This window comes from Oncorhynchus keta, unplaced genomic scaffold (genome assembly GCF_023373465.1).
Source record: "Oncorhynchus keta strain PuntledgeMale-10-30-2019 unplaced genomic scaffold, Oket_V2 Un_contig_14158_pilon_pilon, whole genome shotgun sequence".
Taxonomy (NCBI): Eukaryota; Metazoa; Chordata; class Actinopteri; order Salmoniformes; family Salmonidae; genus Oncorhynchus; species Oncorhynchus keta.
The window spans coordinates 105,614-125,888 of record NW_026278577.1 but is presented as its reverse complement, the minus strand read 5'-3'; the positions used below and the strand labels follow the sequence as shown (position 1 = coordinate 125,888).

The following is a 20,275-nucleotide window of genomic DNA, read 5'->3' as shown; positions in this document are numbered from 1 at the left end:
TGGGTACCAGCAATGCATCAGCACAATTCATGTAGGCTTACAGAGCGCAGAATAGGAGGAGAATACCGTGACTCAATGGCAGTAGTGGTGCATGGGCAGTAGTGGTGCATGGGCAGTAGTGGTGCATGGTCAGTAGTGGTGCATGGGCAGTAGTGGTGCATGGTCAGTAGTGGTGCATGGGCAGTAGTGGTGCATGGTCAGTAGTGGTGCATGGTCAGTAGTGGTGCATGGGCAGTAGTGGTGCATGGGCAGTAGTGGTGCATGGGCAGTAGTGGTGCATGGGCAGTAGTGGTGCATGGTCAGTAGTGGTGCATGGGCAGTAGTGGTGCATGGGCAGTAGTGGTGCATGGGCAGTAGTGGTGCATGGGCAGTAGTGGTGCATGGGCAGTAGTGGTGCATGGGCAGTAGTGGTGCATGGGCAGTAGTGGTGCATGGTCAGTAGTGGTGCATGGTCAGTAGTGGTGCATGGGCAGTAGTGGTGCATGGGCAGTAGTGGTGCATGGGCAGTAGTGGTGCATGGTCAGTAGTGGTGCATGGTCAGTAGTGGTGCATGGGCAGTAGTGGTGCATGGTCAGTAGTGGTGCATGGGCAGTAGTGGTGCATGGTCAGTAGTGGTGCATGGTCAGTAGTGGTGCATGGTCAGTAGTGGTGCATGGTCAGTAGTGGTGCATGGTCAGTAGTGGTGCATGGGCAGTAGTGGTGCATGGTCAGTAGTGGTGCATGGGCAGTAGTGGTGCATGGTCAGTAGTGGTGCATGGTCAGTAGTGGTGCATGGGCAGTAGTGGTGCATGGTCAGTAGTGGTGCATGGTCAGTAGTGGTGCATGGGCAGTAGTGGTGCATGGTCAGTAGTGGTGCATGGTCAGTAGTGGTGCATGGGCAGTAGTGGTGCATGGTCAGTAGTGGTGCATGGGCAGTAGTGGTGCATGGTCAGTAGTGGTGCATGGTCAGTAGTGGTGCATGGTCAGTAGTGGTGCATGGGCAGTAGTGGTGCATGGGCAGTAGTGGTGCATGGGCAGTAGTGGTGCATGGGCAGTAGTGGTGCATGGTCAGTAGTGGTGCATGGGCAGTAGTGGTGCATGGGCAGTAGTGGTGCATGGTCAGTAGTGGTGCATGGGCAGTAGTGGTGCATGGTCAGTAGTGGTGCATGGTCAGTAGTGGTGAATGGGCAGTAGTGGTGCATGGGCAGTAGTGGTGCATGGGCAGTAGTGGTGCATGGGCAGTAGTGGTGCATGGTCAGTAGTGGTGAATGGGCAGTAGTGATGCATGGGCAGTAGTGGTGCATGGGCAGTAGTGGTGCATGGGCAGTAGTGGTGCATGGGCAGTAGTGGTGCATGGGCAGTAGTGGTGCATGGGCAGTAGTGATGCATGGGCAGTAGTGGTGCATGGGCAGTAGTGGTGCATGGGCAGTAGTGGTGCATGGGCAGTAGTGGTGCATGGGCAGTAGTGGTGCATGGTCAGTAGTGGTGCATGGTCAGTAGTGGTGCATGGGCAGTAGTGGTGCATGGGCAGTAGTGGTGCATGGGCAGTAGTGGTGCATGGGCAGTAGTGGTGCATGGGCAGTAGTGGTGCATGGGCAGTAGTGGTGCATGGGCAGTAGTGGTGCATGGGCAGTAGTGGTGCATGGGCAGTAGTGGTGCATGGGCAGTAGTGGTGCATGATCAGTAGTGGTGAATGGGTAAAATCACTGGGGAAGCCCACACCCTCAAAAATATCCATATTATGTGTTGTGATAATTGCATTGTTTGCTCTATAACCTGCTAGTTCACATGCCTTGCCACGGTGATACACAGGCCTAAAGGCCGAGACAACAAGAAGACACAGTGGCAGAATAGATTCAACCACACCTTTGTTTTATCACAAATCTGGAGAGCAACCTCTGTCTAGTGAAGTCCACAAAGCATATTGCATGTACAGTAACAGACAGTTAGTTACATGACCTACAGCTAAAGGTAAAGCAAGTTAATGTTCCTGACATTTTTGGACCACTAAACAACTGTTGCTTTAGAACCACAGAGTTACCACAAGTCACAAAGAAAACAGGAGCCTCCACTGTTCCAGCACCATTTCAACATCACCCAATCACCTCTGCTTAGTCTAATACAGTGACAACTAAAAGATATCAAAACTATTTAGTCCAATCAATGTAAGCTAAATATGATGTGGCTGTCCATGGTTCTGATTTGTGTGTGTGTGTGCGTCATGCAAGTAGAAAAACATGTTGACTCACCCTACTTGTAGAGAAACGTCAATGCCATCCTGCTCTCTTTCATGTGGATGAAACGGTCTATCACTCTGTCATACTGTACACACTTTTATTATTGTTGTCCTAGGTTACCTGGCTAAAATGCTTGCTCACTAGCCTAACTTCTATTCATGGGAAAAGTTAGAACTACTTCAATCTTCTTAGGGCCAGGTGTCCCGCTAGCGGGACAAATTGCTGTGAAACTGGAGAGCACGCAATTCAAATAAATAGTCATAAATATTATGGATTTTAAACATTTATGTACATATAAGTGACTTTGTTAGTATAATTTAATTATGCCGATGTGCTTTCATCAATTGAAAGCTCTTCGTCTATTTTATGAGAATTTTGTAAGATTTCTTGTTTGCATAAAATAGACGCAGACCAGTCTTTAAATAATAGGTCATAGAATTTATTCTCGGAGCGTGCTACCACTCAAAACAAATGCATCAGTTTAAATACAGATCATGACGTCATTTCACTGTCTTAAACGAACCCCCCGACAGGACAAAGTAAGGTGAAGAGTTCATTCTAACTTACTAACACACTCCCAGATAACTTTTGACCCCTCAACATTATCGATCACCACTGAACTGACAGGTTTAATTAACAAAGACCCTAGGAATGCACTCACTGCCTAATCTAAAAACCCCAGAGCTAAGTTTCAGGTTGGGTCAACCATAGGCTAACGACCTTATGTGTTTACACAGTCCACAACCCATTTGTTCCTGCCCAGTTGGAAATGGTGTTAACATTCTATTCCTCCTTGTCCTGTCACACAATTTCTTCTTATGAACTCATATTGTTAATCAAACATACAGAGTATAAGTTTACCTAGACACAATTCTATTTAAAATGGGGATATTGTTTATTCATTTATCCATAATAAATACATAATAAATTCAACAGTCTTATATTGGCAGAAAGCTTACATTCTTGTTAATCTAACTGCACTGTCTGATTTACAGTAGCTATTACAGTGAAAACATGCCATGTGATTGTTTGAGGACAGCGCCCCACATCCCAACATTTTTTACACCGGCACAGGTTCATACATTCACATACAACGATTAAATATTCACTTACTTTTTCATCCAAAGGGTCCCAGCTATAACATGTAGTGTCGTTTTGTTAGATAAAATCCTTCTTTATATCCCTAAAAGTCCTTTTAGTTGGCGCCATCGATTTGAGTAATCCACTCGTTCAACTTGCAGAGAAGGGAATCTGAAAATCTACCCCTAAACTTTGTTTCAACAAGTCAAAATACATTTCTATTTACTCCTCAGACACCCTAAAATGTAATCAAACTATAATATTTATTTCGGAAAGAAGTATGTTCAATAGGAAACTGATTTTAGCAGGTGCGTAATGTCTTCATGGTGCGCGCAAACATGAATTTCCAAGACTTTCCCTCTACTAAAACTGATATTTCTTATTCGTTTTTGAAGTTACACGCCCGAAACCTTGAACATAGACTGCTGACACCATGTGGAAGCCATAGGAATTGCATCCAAGGAGCTAATTGTCAATATGACCTTTCTCTTGCAATTCTAAGAGGATGTTCTCTCTCAAAAAAAGTCAGCTTGGTTTTTCTTCTACCATATCTATTGTGTTATATTCTCCTAAATTATTTAAACATTTCTACAAACCTCAAAGTGTTTTCTTTCCAATTATATGCATATCCTGGCTTCAGGGCCAGGATTCTATAGCTTCTAAAGTGTGTAATTTCTACTTAGAAATGTCAGACTTGATATACTGGACGAAAAATGTATCAGCACCTACAAAAATGTCCATTAATTAATATCCACATAATAATTCTGGTTTCCTTTTGCTGCAGGATTATTCTCCTACTTTAGCACACTGGCTCAAATTAAGATCCTACTAGTCTGGCTAGAGAAGCCTCAAGTCTCATAAGGTTTTGTATTGTGTTGTGGTGTATTGTATTGTGTTGTGTTGTATTGTGTTGCATTGTATTGTGTTGCATTGCATTGTATTGTGTTGTGTTGCAATGTATTGTATTGTATTGTGTTGCATTGTATCGTATTGTGTTGCATTGTATCGTATTGTATTGTCTAATAAGCCTCCAATTAGTAGGGATTAGATTGATCTGAACAATGTGGGATCATTATATTTCCATAATGCTGCATACGGGAGTTTGGATCCACAGCACAGCACATTAACACTCATTAACTACACAGTGAGGCTCGTAGCCTAGGGCAAGGTCTGGTGCTATCATTTTAGATGTAGGTCTTAATTTCATCACTCTTTGTTACTGAGAATGCAAACTTGTAGTGTGTTTAAGGTTTAAAAAGGCTTCTAAAGTTTGTAATTTCCACTTTAAAATGTATCAACCCCTACAAAAATGTCCATTCATAATAATCCACATAATAATTAACAATTCCTGTTGCTGAGGGATTATTTTCCTACTGTAGCAAACTGGCTCAAATGAAGATCCTACTGTACAAGTGAATCTAATATCAACCTATAAAGACCAAATATGTAAACCACCTCTGTTGTATATATGACCAGGACAAGCAGAGGGAATAACCACCATGCTAATGTGTGTTTTGAATATATTTATCATGCTAATCCAATGATGAGAATGTTGGTGTGTGTGTGTGTGTGTGTGTGTGTGTGTGTGTGTGTGTGTGTGTGTGTGTGTGTGTGTGTGTGTGTGTGCGTGCGTGCGTGCGTGCGTGCGTGCGTGCGTGCGTGCGTGCGTGCGTGTGAAATGAAAGTCCTCACACACCAGGACTACAAAACCGGGAATCCCTGGGTAAAACCAGGGATCATCCTGCCAAGGCGCCTCTTGGCATCCGGCCACAGAGGAAAATTACTCTCTGAATTCACATTGTTCTCGTTTGGATTTCTCCAATGATGATTAGTGGTTGGCTTTTGTGCAACTCTGGATAGGAAAAACCTGAGAGCCAGCAGAGCCAAACTGATTCAAATATTATCTCACTGATAAAGAGGCAAACACTAAAGTGTGCCAGTGAACAATGCTCCAAAATGCCCCGAGCCCTCTGAGCCAGCCCTCATAACAGACACATTTATCCCCTGAGCCAGCCCTCACAACAGACACATTTATCCCCCTGAGCCAGCCCTCACAACAGACACATTTATCCCCCTGAGCCAGCCCTCACAACAGACACATTTATCCCCCTGAGCCAGCCCTCACAACAGACACATTTATCCCCCTGAGCCAGCCCTCACAACAGACACATTTATCCCCCTGAGCCAGCCCTCACAACAGACACATTTATCCCCCTGAGCCAGCCCTCACAACAGACACATTTATCCCCCTGAGCCAGCCCTCACAACAGACACATTTATCCCCCTGAGCCAGCCCTCACAACAGACACATTTATCCCCCTGAGCCAGCCCTCACAACAGACACATTTATCCCCCTGAGCCAGCCCTCACAACAGACACATTTATCCCCTGAGCCAGCCCTCACAACAGACACATTTATCCCCCTGAGCCAGCCCTCACAACAGACACATTTATCCCCCTGAGCCAGCCCTCACAACAGACACATTTATCCCCCTGAGCCAGCCCTCACAACAGACACATTTATCCCCCTGAGCCAGCCCTCACAACAGACACATTTATCCCCCTGAGCCAGCCCTCATAACAGACACATTTATCCCCCTGAGCCAGCCCTCACAACAGACATATTTATCCCCCTGAGCCAGCCCTCACAACAGACACATTTATCCCCCTGAGCCAGCCCTCACAACAGACACATTTATCCCCCTGAGCCAGCCCTCACAACAGACACATGTATCCCCCTGAGCCAGCCCTCACAAAGACACATTTATCCTACTTGAGCCAGCCCTCACAAAGACACATTTATCCCCCTGAGCCAGCCCTCACAACAGACACATTTATCCCCCTGAGCCAGCCCTCACAACAGACACATTTATCCCCCTGAGCCAGCCCTCACAACAGACACATTTATCCCCCTGAGCCAGCCCTCACAACAGACACATTTATCCCCCTGAGCCAGCCCTCACAACAGACACATTTATCCCCCTGAGCCAGCCCTCACAACAGACACATTTATCCCCTGAGCCAGCCCTCACAACAGACACATTTATCCCCCTGAGCCAGCCCTCACAACAGACACATTTATCCCCCTGAGCCAGCCCTCACAACAGACACATTTATCCCCCTGAGCCAGCCCTCACAACAGACACATTTATCCCCTGAGCCAGCCCTCACAACAGACACATTTATCCCCCTGAGCCAGCCCTCACAACAGACACATTTATCCCCCTGAGCCAGCCCTCACAACAGACACATTTATCCCCCTGAGCCAGCCCTCACAACAGACACATTTATCCCCTGTTGTGCCTGAGCCAGCCCTCACAACAGACACATTTATCCCCCTGAGCCAGCCCTCATAACAGACACATTTATCCCCTGAGCCAGCCCTCACAACAGACACATTTATCCCCCTGAGCCAGCCCTCACAACAGACACATTTATCCCCCTGAGCCAGCCCTCACAACAGACACATTTATCCCCCTGAGCCAGCCCTCACAACAGACACATGTATCCCCCTGAGCCAGCCCTCACAAAAGACACATTTATCCTACTTGAGCCAGCCCTCACAAAAGACACATTTATCCCCCTGAGCCAGCCCTCACAACAGACACATTTATCCCCCTGAGCCAGCCCTCACAACAGACACATTTATCCCCCTGAGCCAGCCCTCACAACAGACACATTTATCCCCCTGAGCCAGCCCTCACAACAGAGCCAGCCCTCACAACAGACACATTTATCCCCCTGAGCCAGCCCTCACAACAGACACATTTATCCCCTGAGCCAGCCCTCACAACAGACACATTTATCCCCCTGAGCCAGCCCTCACAACAGACACATTTATCCCCCTGAGCCAGCCCTCACAACAGACACATTTATCCCCCTGAGCCAGCCCTCACAACAGACACATTTATCCCCCTGAGCCAGCCCTCACAACAGACACATTTATCCCCTGAGCCAGCCCTCACAACAGACACATTTATCCCCCTGAGCCAGCCCTCACAACAGACACATTTATCCCCTGAGCCAGCCCTCACAACAGACACATTTATCCCCCTGAGCCAGCCCTCACAACAGACACATTTATCCCCCTGAGCCAGCCCTCACAACAGACACATTTATCCCCCTGAGCCAGCCCTCACAACAGACACATTTATCCCCCTGAGCCAGCCCTCACAACAGACACATTTATCCCCCAGCCCTGACACATTTATCCCCTGCCAGCCCTCACAACAGACACATTTATCCCCTGAGCCAGCCCTCACAACAGACACATTTATCCCCCTGAGCCAGCCCTCACAACAGACACATTTATCCCCCTGAGCCAGCCCTCACAACAGACACATTTATCCCCCTGAGCCAGCCCTCACAACAGACACATTTATCCCCCTGAGCCAGCCCTCACAACAGACACATTTATCCCCTGAGCCAGCCCTCACAACAGACACATTTATCCCCCTGAGCCAGCCCTCACAACAGACACATTTATCCCCCTGAGCCAGCCCTCACAACAGACACATTATCCCCCTGAGCCAGCCCTCACAACAGACACATTTATCCCCCTGAGCCAGCCCTCACAAAAGACACATTTATCCCCCTGAGCCAGCCCTCACAAAGACACATTTATCCCCCTGAGCCAACCTCACAACAGACATTTATCCCCCTGAGCCAGCCCTCACAACAGACACATTTATCCCCCTGAGCCAGCCCTCACAACAGACACATTTATCCCCCTGAGCCAGCCCTCACAACAGACACATTTATCCCCCTGAGCCAGCCCTCACAACAGACACATTTATCCCCCTGAGCCAGCCCTCACAACAGACACATTTATCCCCTGAGCCAGCCCTCACAACAGACACATTTATCCCCTGAGCCAGCCCTCACAACAGACACATTTATCCCCCTGAGCCAGCCCTCACAACAGACACATTTATCCCCCTGAGCCAGCCCTCACAACAGACACATTTATCCCCCTGAGCCAGCCCTCAACAGACACATTTATCCCCCTGAGCCAGCCCTCATAACAGACACATTTATCCCCCTGAGCCAGCCCTCACAACAGACACATTTATCCCCCTGAGCCAGCCCTCACAAAGACACATTTATCCCCTGAGCCAGCCCTCACAACAGACACATTTATCCCCCTGAGCCAGCCCTCACAACAGACACATTTATCCCCCTGAGCCAGCCCTCACAACAGACACATTTATCCCCCTGAGCCAGCCCTCACAACAGACACATTTATCCCCCTGAGCCAGCCCTCACAACAGACACATTTATCCCCCTGAGCCAGCCCTCACAACAGACACATTTATCCCCCTGAGCCAGCCCTCACAACAGACACATTTATCCCCCTGAGCCAGCCCTCACAACAGACACATTTATCCCCTGAGCCAGCCCTCACAACAGACACATTTATCCCCCTGAGCCAGCCCTCACAACAGACACATTTATCCCCCTGAGCCAGCCCTCACAACAGACACATTTATCCCCCTGAGCCAGCCCTCACAACAGACACATTTATCCCCTGAGCCAGCCCTCACAACAGACACATTTATCCCCCTGAGCCAGCCCTCACAACAGACACATTTATCCCCCTGAGCCAGCCCTCACAACAGACACATTTATCCCCCTGAGCCAGCCCTCACAACAGACACATTTATCCCCCTGAGCCAGCCCTCACAACAGACACATTTATCCCCCTGAGCCAGCCCTCACAACAGACACATTTATCCCCCTGAGCCAGCCCTCACAACAGACACATTTATCCACAGTCTCCAGCACAGGACTATTGAACAGTAATCTCTCCTGAATCCCCACCCAGATGCATCACCACTACAGAATACAAACCAGAGCATTAGAACAGGCAGAAGTAAATAATAGAAGGGTTCAGAGCTGTGTTCCATGCTGTGTGGCCCGCCCCTCATAGTCTGCCAATCATTTTGAATGTGGCAGACATTCATTGGTGCAGACAGTCAATCAAGCCTTCTCTCCTGTGTCAAGACAGACACATAGTCAATCAAGTCTCTCTCCTGTGTCAAGACAGACATAGTCAATCAAGTCTTCTCTCTTGTGTCAAGACAGACACACAGTCAATCAATCTCTCTCCTGTGTCAAGACAGACACATTTCTCTCCTGTGTGAAGACAGACACATAGTCAATCAAGTCTTCTCTCTTGTGTCAAGACAGACACACAGTCAATCAAGTCTTCTCTCCTGTGTCAAGACAGACACATAGTCAATCAAGTCTTCTCTCTTGTGTCAAGACAGACACACAGTCAATCAAGTCTTCTCTCCTGTGTCAAGACAGACACATAGTCAATCAAGTCTTCTCTCCTGTGTCAAGACAGACACATAGTCAATCAAGTCTTCTCTCTGTGTCAAGACAGACACAAGACAGACACATAGTCAATCAAGTCTTCTCTCCTGTGTCAAGACAGACACATAGTCAATCAAGTCTTCTCTCCTGTGTCAAGACAGACACATAGTCAATCAAGTCTTCTCTCCTGTGTCAAGACAGACACATAGTCAATCAAGTCAAGACAGACACATTCTCAAGTCTTCTGTGTCAAGACAGACACATAGTCAATCAAGTCTTCTCTCTGTGTCAAGACAGACACATAGTCAATCAAGTCTTCTCTCCTGTCAAGACAGACACATAGTCAATCAAGTCTTCTCTCCTGTGTCAAGACAGACACATAGTCAATCAAGTCTTCTCTCCTGTGTCAAGACAGACACATAGTCAAGACAGACAGACACATAGTCAATCAAGTCTTCTCTCTGTGTCAAGACAGACACATAGTCAATCAAGTCTTCTCTCCTGTGTCAAGACAGACACATAGTCAATCAAGTCTTCTCTCCTGTGTCAAGACAGACACATAGTCAATCAAGTCTTCTCTCCTGTGTCAAGACAGACACATAGTCAATCAAGTCTTCTCTCCTGTGTCAAGACAGACACATAGTCAATCAAGTCTTCTCTCCTGTGTGAAGACAGACACATAGTCAATCAAGTCTTCTCTCCTGTGTGAAGACAGACAGTCAATGGAGACTAGCTCGCTGCATCAGGACTAAGGGGAGAGGGTGCTAGCCACATCAGTGTTGGTCAGGGATGTTAATGCACCTTCAGATGTTTTTCATTCTGTGATTTTCATTTTCTTTCCACAAACACAAGATTTCATGAAAGTTAAACTTCCCAGATGTGGCAATGAATGTGTTCCCATTCATAGTAATGGAATGTCTGTCTGTCTTAACACAGGAGAGAGGACTTGATTAACTATCTGTCTGTCTGTCTTAACACAGGAGAGAGGACTTGATTAACTATATGTCTGTCTGTCTTCACACAGGAGAGAGACTTGATTAACTATCTGTCTGTCTGTCTTCACACAGGAGAGAGGACTTGATTAACTATCTGTCTGTCTGTCTTCACACAGGAGAGAGGACTTGATTAACTATCTGTCTGTCTGTCTTAACACAGGAGAGAGGACTTGATTAACTATCTGTCTGTCTGTCTTCACACAGGAGAGAGGACTTGATTAACTATCTGTCTGTCTGTCTTCACACAGGAGAGAGGACTTGATTAACTATCTGTCTGTCTGTCTTCACACAGGAGAGAGGACTTGATTAACTATCTGTCTGTCTGTCTTCACACAGGAGAGAGGACTGATTAACTATCTGTCTGTCTGTCTTAACACAGGAGAGAGGTCTTGATTAACTATCTGTCTGTCTGTCTTCACACAGGAGAGGGATTTGATTAACTATCTGTCTGTCTGTCTTCACACAGGAGAGAGGACTTGATTAACTATCTGTCTGTCTGTCTTAACACAGGAGAGAGGATTTGATTAACTATCTGTCTGTCTGTCTTAACACAGGAGAGAGGACTTGATTAACTATCTGTCTGTCTGTCTTAACACAGGAGAGAGGCCTGATTAACTATCTGTCTGTCTGTCTTAACACAGGAGAGAGGACTGATTAACTATCTGTCTGTCTGTCTTAACACAGGAGAGAGGACTTGATTAACTATCTGTCTGTCTGTCTTAACACAGGAGAGAGGACTTGATTAACTATCTGTCTGTCTGTCTTAACACAGGAGAGAGGACTTGATTAACTATCTGTCTGTCGGTCTTCACACAGGAGAGAGGACTTGATTAACTATCTGTCTGTCTGTCTTCACACAGGAGAGAGGACTTGATTAACTATCTGTCTGTCTGTCTTCACACAGGAGAGAGGACTTGATTAACTATCTGTCTGTCTGTCTTCACACAGGAGAGAGGACTTGATTAACTATCTGTCTGTCTGTCTTCACACAGGAGAGAGGACTTGATTAACTATCTGTCTGTCTGTCTTAACACAGGAGAGAGGATTTGATTAACTATCTGTCTGTCTGTCTTCACACAGGAGAGAGGACTTGATTAACTATCTGTCTGTCTGTCTTAACACAGGAGAGGGACTTGATTAACTATCTGTCTGTCTGTCTTAACACAGGAGAGAGGATTTGATTAACTATCTGTCTGTCTGTCTGTCTTAACACAGGAGAGAGGACTTGATTAACTATCTGTCTGTCTGTCTTAACACAGGAGAGAGGACTTGATTAACTATATGTCTGTCTGTCTGTCTGTCTGTCTGTCTGTCTGTCTGTCTGTCTGTCTGTCTGTCTGTCTGTCTGTCTGCCTGCCTGCCTGCCTGCCTGCCTGCCTGCCTGCCTGCCTGTCTGTCTGTAGCCTGCCTGTCCTGTCTTCACACAGGAGAGAGTACTTGATTAACTGTCTGTCTGTCTTCACACAGGAGAGAGGACTTGATTGGCTATATGTCTGTCTGTCTTCTTGATTGTCTGTCAGTCTGTCTGTCTCTGTCTTCAAGTAGCAGGGAGAAGTAATTCAAGTAGCTCCAGAGCTTGCATACACCGACACTTTCACACTCATATAAGAACACACGCGGACGCATGCACACACACACACTCACCTGTCCATAGGTATGACAGAGGGTTTCTGAGGTCACAGTGTCCCCTTCCTCTCTTTCCTCCTCCTCTTCATCAGTGCAGGACTCAAATCCATCCATGTAATAATACACCTCTGCAGTCTGAGGGTCCTCTGGGATCTCTAAACACACACACACACACACACACACACACACACACACACACACACACACACACACACACACACACACACACACACACACACACACACACACACACACACACACACACACACACACACACACACACACAGAGAGAGATACACACACAGATACCACACACACACAGATACACACACAGACACACACCGTGGGGAACAGACAAAATAAGTGACGCAATGTAGGAGAATACAGAGAGATGGATCATGGATAATACAAGCCTGATTGGTTCAAAACACTGAAGCAAAGATAACGCAAGACTAACACTATGGGGGCCATTTTCTTCACGGAGAACAGTATTGAAATGTTGGGTGTAGATCACTTTCCCTGTCCAGAGCACGTTGGACGACACACATATACTCTCTCCCTACCTATACCTCTCTACCGCTACCCCCTCTCTCTCTCTCTCTCTCTCTACTCTCTCTCTCTCTCTCTCTCTCTCTCTCTCTCTCTCTCTCTCTCTCTCTCTCTACATCTCTCTCTCTCTCTACATCTCTCTCTCTCTCTCTACTCCTCTCTCTCTCTCTCTACCTTTCTCTACCTCTCTCTACCTCTCTCTCTCTCTACCCCTCTCTCTCTCTACCTTTCTCTACTCTACCTCTCTCTACCTCTCTCTCTCTCTACCACTCTCTCTCTCTCTCTCTCTCTCTCTCTACCTCTCTCTACCTCTCTCCTCTCTCTCTCTCTCTCTCTACCTCTCTCTCTCTCTACCTCTCTCTACCTCTCTCTCTCTCTCTCTCTCTACCACTCTCTCTCTACCTCTCTCTCTCTATCTCTATATATATATATATATATATATATATATATATATATATATATATATATATATATATATATATATATATATATATATATATATATATATATATATATATATCTCACTCTCACTTTCTTTCTCTGAGATATTTCCAGCAATTGTGTGCTGGTGTGGGTTGGGGGAGTGTTGGGGAACAGCTGTGGTGGATGTCTGTGCTACTGGGAACATCCCTCTCTTGAACACTTCCACTTAGTGCTCTGCACCTGAGCACCAGCCTGACCAGGGACTCCTCTCCACGGAGTGAAGTAGCGAGGGAGGGGGGAAGAGAAAGGGTGCAGAGAAAGAACAAGAGAAAGAGATAGGAAAAGAAGAGAGTGACAGCTGTATGGTGTTGAGTTACCTTTGCAGCAGCTTACTGTCTGCCTGAATGAGAGGGAAACGGATAGAGAGAGAGCGAAAGAAGAGAGACAGAGACAGAAAAATAGAAAGACAGAGCACTGAGGAGCGAGACAGAGAAAGAAAATGTGTGGAAGAGAGTGGAAATCACTTTCATTTCATTTTCAATAATTGTTTCTTTCCTATCTACCACAGAAACCTGTAATATACAGTGTTGACTGGTATTGAGACAAAAGTTCAATTTCAAACCGGGACTATCTCCAATATAAATCTGTACACTTTCCAAAGACTTATCCTTAATCCTCCGAGACAAAACCATATCTTCTGAGAAATATGACCACTAAAAATGGGGGAAGCAGATAAAAAGACAGGTGGAATGAAATGGAGATAAAGAGACGGAAGGAATGAAATGGAGATAAAGAGACAGGGAAAATGAAATGGAGATAAAGAGACAGGGAATGAAATGGAGATAAAGAGACAGGGAATGAAATGGAGATAAAGAGACAGGGAATGAAATGGAATAAAGAGACAGGGAATGAAATGGAGATAAAGAGACGGAAGGAATGAAATGGAGATAAAGAGACAGGGAATGAAATGGAGATAAAGAGACAGGAATGAAATGGAGATAAAGAGACAGGGAATGAAATGGAGATAAAGAGACAGGGAATGAAATGGAGATAAAGAGACAGGGAATGAAATGGAGATAAAGAGACAGGGAATGAAATGGAGATAAAGAGATGGAAGGAATGAAATGGAGATAAAGAGACAGGGAATGAAATGGAGATAAAGAGACAGAGAATGAAATGGAGATAAAGAGACAGGGAATGAAATGGAGATAAAGAGACAGGAATGAAATGGAGATAAAGAGACAGGGAATGAAATGGAGATAAAGAGACAGAAGGAATGAAATGGAGATAAAGAGACGGAAGGAATGAAATGGAGATAAAGAGACAGGGAATGAAATGGAGATAAAGAGACAGAGAATGAAATGGAGATAATGAGAGATAAATGGAGATAAAGAGACAGGGAATGAAATGGAGATAAAGAGACAGGGAATGAAATGGAGATAAAGAGACAGGAATGAAATGGAAATGAATGAAATGGAGATAAAGAGACAGGAATGAAATGGAGATAAAGAGACAGGGAATGAAATGGAGATAAAGAGACAGGGAATGAAATGGAGATAAAGAGACAGAAGAATGAAATGGAGATAAAGAGACAGGGAATGAAATGGAGAGACAGAAGGAATGAAATGGAGATAAAGAGACAGGAATGAAATGGAGATAAAGAGACGGAAGGAATGAAATGGAGATAAAGAGACAGAGAATGAAATGGAGATAAAGAGACAGAGAGGGGGAATGAAATTGAGAAAAAAACAAGCGGTCTCTAAAAATTGACCAAAGTATCATAAAGGAATCAGGTAAATAATGATGTCTCAGTCAAGTCATACAACTACAGTCCACTAGTACAACACAATATCCTGATTACATCACACAAACTATAAGCCTCCTAAAAGCCTTCCCTTTTGTGGCTTTCTTAGAGTGAGTCCAACAGAGCCTGAAGCAGATCAGATCAGTGACCTATGACCAGGCATCCCACAGTCCAACCAGCCGGCAGACTCACCACGACAGAGAATGACACACAACTGCACACGCAAACACACACACACCCTGTCTGTCTGGTGCTTATAACCTGATAGCGATTTCTGTCAGTGGTTTCTGTCCCATCTCACCTGATTCAGTGCTTCATTGATTTTCATTAGCAATGTTAATACCATACCAGAATAATCACTTATGCAAAGAAGTTTTTTGTAATCCAGAATGTTTCATTCATGTGCCCTCCGCTTGGCCTCCTGCACCAGCAGTACCACGGCCAAGGTTACAGAGGGCCAGGTACTCCCATCAGTCAAGCTATCCTCCCTCCCTGTCCAACAGACTCTGCAACTCTCTGAGACCGACTGCAAAGAGTTCTGAGACTTTGAAAAAGTGCTTCACTGGGCAAATTGGGACTGTCAGAGAGAGAGAGAGAGGGGGGGAGAGAGAGAGAGAGCTCTGTCATCTGACCTCAAACTCAGATAATATAACCTTCTTTCACCCCTGTATCCTACCACACTGTGTTGAAACCTGTGGGCATGTTGCATCTGTGACTGCCTGTGGCTCTCAGTGATACTGTATGTTTATTTATACTGAGGACGGAGGTCAATGTTTATTTCCTAATACATTTGAGTCTAATACTTGCCTTTATTCCCCAGTGAGGCTGCTTGAGGTATGTTTAATGTCAGACCACGTCTACAGTTGAAAGGGGAAAGGGGGCAATGGGACATTGAGATTTGGTTTAATGTGGTTTACTAAAAATAACAAAGCACTTTTCTCTTGTCTTTCTTATTTGCATATGTGCTCGAGTGTGTGTGTGTGTGTGTGTGTGTGTGTGTGTGTGTGTGTGTGTGTGTGTGTGTGTGTGTGTGTGTGTGTGTGTGTGTGTGTGTGTGTGTGTGTGCTGTGTCTGTGTCTGTGTGTCTGTGTGTCGCGTGCGCGTCTGTGTGTGTGCGTGTGCGTGTGCGTCTGTGTGTGTGCGTGTGCGTGTGCGTGTGCGTGTGCGTGTGTGTGTGTGTGCGTGTGTGTCTGTGCGTGTGCGTGTGCGTGTGCGTGTGTGTGTGTGTGTGTGTGTGTGTGTGTGTGTGTGTGTGTGTGTGTGTGTGTGTGTGTGTGTGTGTGTGTGTGTGTGTGTGTGTGTCTGTGTGTGTGTGCGTGTGTGTGTCTGTGTGTGTGCGTGTGTGTGCGTGTCTGTGTGTGTATTCCTCCAAAGTGCCTGAGCGTTGTTAAGTAGAAAAAAAAACATTTGGCGAAGATTCAAACACATAATACAGTTTAAGGTGGTCTTGGATAAATGGGAACATATTTTTATTTGCCAAAGCAACATTTTCATCAGGGTATACATAAGGTTTAATTTCAACAAACTTTTCTGCAGTTGCTACATACATGATGCTACATACATGTTGCAGTTGCTACATTAATGAATGGTATCCATTGATTCTTGAATAACATATCTTAGAAATGCATCATGATCTTAGTTTAACTGTTGTACCCCATCATTTTACTCTCATGTTTGGAAACAAAATAAATATTAACAAAACTGTATAGCCTCAATGTCAGGCCCTGACCTTAGAGAACTTTTTATGTCTATATTTTGGTTTGGTCAGGGTGTGATTTGGGTGGGAATTCTATGTTTATTTTCTATGTTTTGTATTTCTTTGTGTTTGGCCGGGTGTGGTTCTCAATCAGAAGCAGCTGTCCATCGTTGTCTCTGATTGAGAATCATACTTAGGCAGCTTTTTCCCACCTGTGTTTTGTGGGTAGTTGTTTTCTGTTTTGTGTCTGCACCAGACAGAACTGTTTAGTTTTGGTCCATTTTGTTATTTTGTCTCAGTGTTCAGTTTAAATAAATCATCATGAACACGTACCACGCTGCGCTTTGGTTCACTCCTTCTTCATGCACCGACGAGCGTTACCATCAAAACATGGTTACAACTATCATTTTGATATCATAGATGATCAGTCCTTGCATCTATATACCTGTCTATGAATTTGAGAGTAGTTACTTTTCTCCAGCACCATCCATCAACTTTTTATAGAAAGAGTGGTGGGGAGATGTACTGCAGGCTAACCAAGATATACTGCAGGCTAACCAAGATGTACTGCAGGCCAATCAAGATGTACTGCAGGCTAACCAAGATGTACTGCAGGCTAACCAAGATGTACTGCAGGCTAACCAAGATGTACTGCAGGCCAACCAAGATGTACTGCAGGCCAACCAAGACGTACTGCAGGCCAACCAAGACGTACTGCAGGCCAACCAAGACGTACTGCAGGCCAACCAAGACGTACTGCAGGCTAACCAAGACGTACTGCAGGCTAACCAAGATGTACTGCAGGCCAACCAAGATGTACTGCAGGCTAACCAAGATGTACTGCAGGCCAACCAAGATGTACTGCAGGCCAACCAAGACGTACGACGTACTGCAGGCCAACTGACAGGCCAACCAAGACGTACTGCAGGCCAACCAAGATGTACTGCAGGCTAACCAAGACGTACTGCAGGCCAACCAAGACGTACTGCAGGCCAACCAAGATGTACTGGCAGACGTAATGCAGGCCAACCAAGAGGCCAACCAAGATGTACTGCAGGCTAACCAAGATGTACTAATGCAGGCCAACCAAGATGTACTGCAAGACGTACTGCAGGCCAACCAAGATGTACTGCAGGCTAACCAAGATGTACTGCAGGCCAACCAAGATGATACTGCAGGCTAACCAGGCTAACCAAGATGTACTGCAGGCCAACCAAGATGTACTGCAGGCCAACCAAGATGATGTACTGCAGGCTAGGCTAACAAGATGTACTGCAGGCCAACCAAGATGTACTGCAGGCTAACCAAGATGTACTGCAGGCCAACCAAGATGTACTGCAGGCTAACCAATACGTACTGCAGGCTAACCAAGATGTACTGCAGGCTAACCAATACGTACTGCAGGCAAACCAAGATGTACTGCATAAAAACATAATCCTATCGTTAACAGAAATAAAAGGTACAAGAAGGAAGTATACTCACCACGCCCTACTGGCTCAGACATTCGCATCTTGTCCTGCTGCTGCCTTCCCATTGGTTGTGAGCAACCCAGCGACCGGTAGTCCTCAGCTCTGATTGGTGCAGTCTGGTGGGCTGCATCTCCTGCACTCTCCTATTGGGTGGAAGTGATGGAGTTTTCAATTCAATTAGTCATATAAGTATCTTTTTAATTTTTTAACAAGACAAATGTTTTTTATTTTTTTTAGGGGGAGTTTCAATTATGAAGCGAGTGATTGGCTAATGAGAACAAGGGAATACCAAACGAGGTTCACGGAGAATGGACACCCTTAGAGTTTATTTTAACTCAGGCCAAAGAACCGGCTACTAATTGCACTTAAACAATTAGTTAATTCAAGTAATTAAAGTCGTAGAGGGTAAAAACAAAACATTTCTCATCCAATTATATGCATTATTTCCTAAGAGAGCTTTTGATTCAACTTTTAGAATTGTGTCTTACTAACATTCAAGACGTCCAAACTGACTTTCTCGAAATGGCGGCTCCTCAGCTCCTGCATTCGGAAGTGGTTTTCCTGGTATTTCTCCTCAGCAAGTCTCCTGTAGTGTTACATTATATTATAAATTGGCTGGTTTAAGCCCTGAATGCTGATTGACTGACAGCTGTGGTATATCAGATTGTATACCACGTGTATGACAAAACATTTATTTTTTACGTTTGTAACCAGTTTATAATAGCAATAAGGTACCTCGGGGGTTTGTGGTATATGGGCATATGGGTATATCATGGTTAAGGGCTGTATCCAGGCACTCCGCGTTGCGTCCCGCTTAAGAACAGCCCTTAGTCGTGGTATATTGGCCATATATACCACACACCCTTTGCCTTATATCTTAATATACAGGTAACTGCCAAAATAATGGAAACACTTGAGATCATGAGGGATACAAAGTATAATGAAAGCAGGTGCTGCCAAACAGGTGTGGTTCCTGAGTTAAACACCCTTAGGGTCATGTATAAAAAAGTATTTAGTCTACCATGGCTATTCCCCCATAGGATGACAATGACCCCATCCATAGGACACAAGTGGTCACTAAATGATTTGATGAGTATGAAAACGATGTAAACCATATGCCATGGCCGTCTCAGTCACCAGATCTCAACCCGGCAGGGTAGCCTAGTGGTTAGAGCATTGGACCGAAAGGTTGCAAGTTCAAATCCCCGAGCTGACAAGGTACAAAATCTGTCGTTCTGCCCCTGAACAGGCAGTTAACCCACTGTTCCTAGGCCATCATTGAAAATAAGAATTTGTTCTTAACTGACTTGCCTAGTAAAATAAAGGTTAAATAAATAAAAAATAAACAAAAAACAATTAAACACTTATGGGAGATTCTGGAGCGGAGCCTGACACAGCGTTTTCCATCACCATCAACAAAATGGAAGAATGATGTCGCATCCCTCCAAGAGTTCCAGACACTTAGAATCTATACCAAGGTGCATTGAAGCGGTTCTGGCTCGTGGTGCCCAGTGACCTATTAAGACACTATGTTGGGGTTTCCTTTATCTTGGCAGTTACCTGTAGATGAATGATGCAACACAGTATAAAAGTGAGATGGCAGTGTGTTATGTTGATCATTAAGACTAGGAGGTCATAGTCTTAGGGTGGTTAGAGTGTTGGCCTAGTAACCGAAAGGTTGCAAGTTCAAATCCCCGAGCTGACAAGGTACAAATCTGTCGTTCTGCCCCTGAACAGGCAGTTAACCCAGTGTTCCGAGGCCGTCATTGAAAATAAGAATTTGTTCTTAACTGACTTGCCAAGTTAAATAAAGGTTAAAAAAAATTGTTTTTAAATAACACTGTAGTTATCAACCAGAAACAACAGAGTGTGGGGGAGAGAGGAGGAAGGATATAGATAGAGAGAAAGAAACACAGGCAGAGAGAGAGAGACACAGAACGAGATAGAGAAGAGGAGGAGAGAGAGAAGGTCATGGCTTGTATAATATCAGCGTCCTGCTAAAAGTTGAAACTCCATAGAGCACATCAATAGCCCTGTTGCCTGGCCTGTTGTCCTTCCCATCCACCACCCCTCTGTCCCTCTCAGTATCGTTCCCTGTA

General features: G+C 45.3%; 1 protein-coding gene across 1 annotated transcript in view; it reads right to left on the bottom strand.

Annotated features, from left to right (window-relative positions):
• Positions 1-20,275, bottom strand: part of nek11 (NIMA-related kinase 11) — a 127,689-nt gene that overhangs the window by 49,251 nt on the left and 58,163 nt on the right. Inside the window, exons 11-13 of the mRNA XM_052501695.1 lie at positions 18,669-18,762; positions 18,190-18,319; positions 12,254-12,390 (exon numbers count right to left, since the gene is read on the bottom strand). Coding sequence (XP_052357655.1) covers positions 12,254-12,390; positions 18,190-18,319; positions 18,669-18,762 — 361 coding nt within the window. The remainder of the gene's footprint in view (positions 1-12,253; positions 12,391-18,189; positions 18,320-18,668; positions 18,763-20,275) is intronic.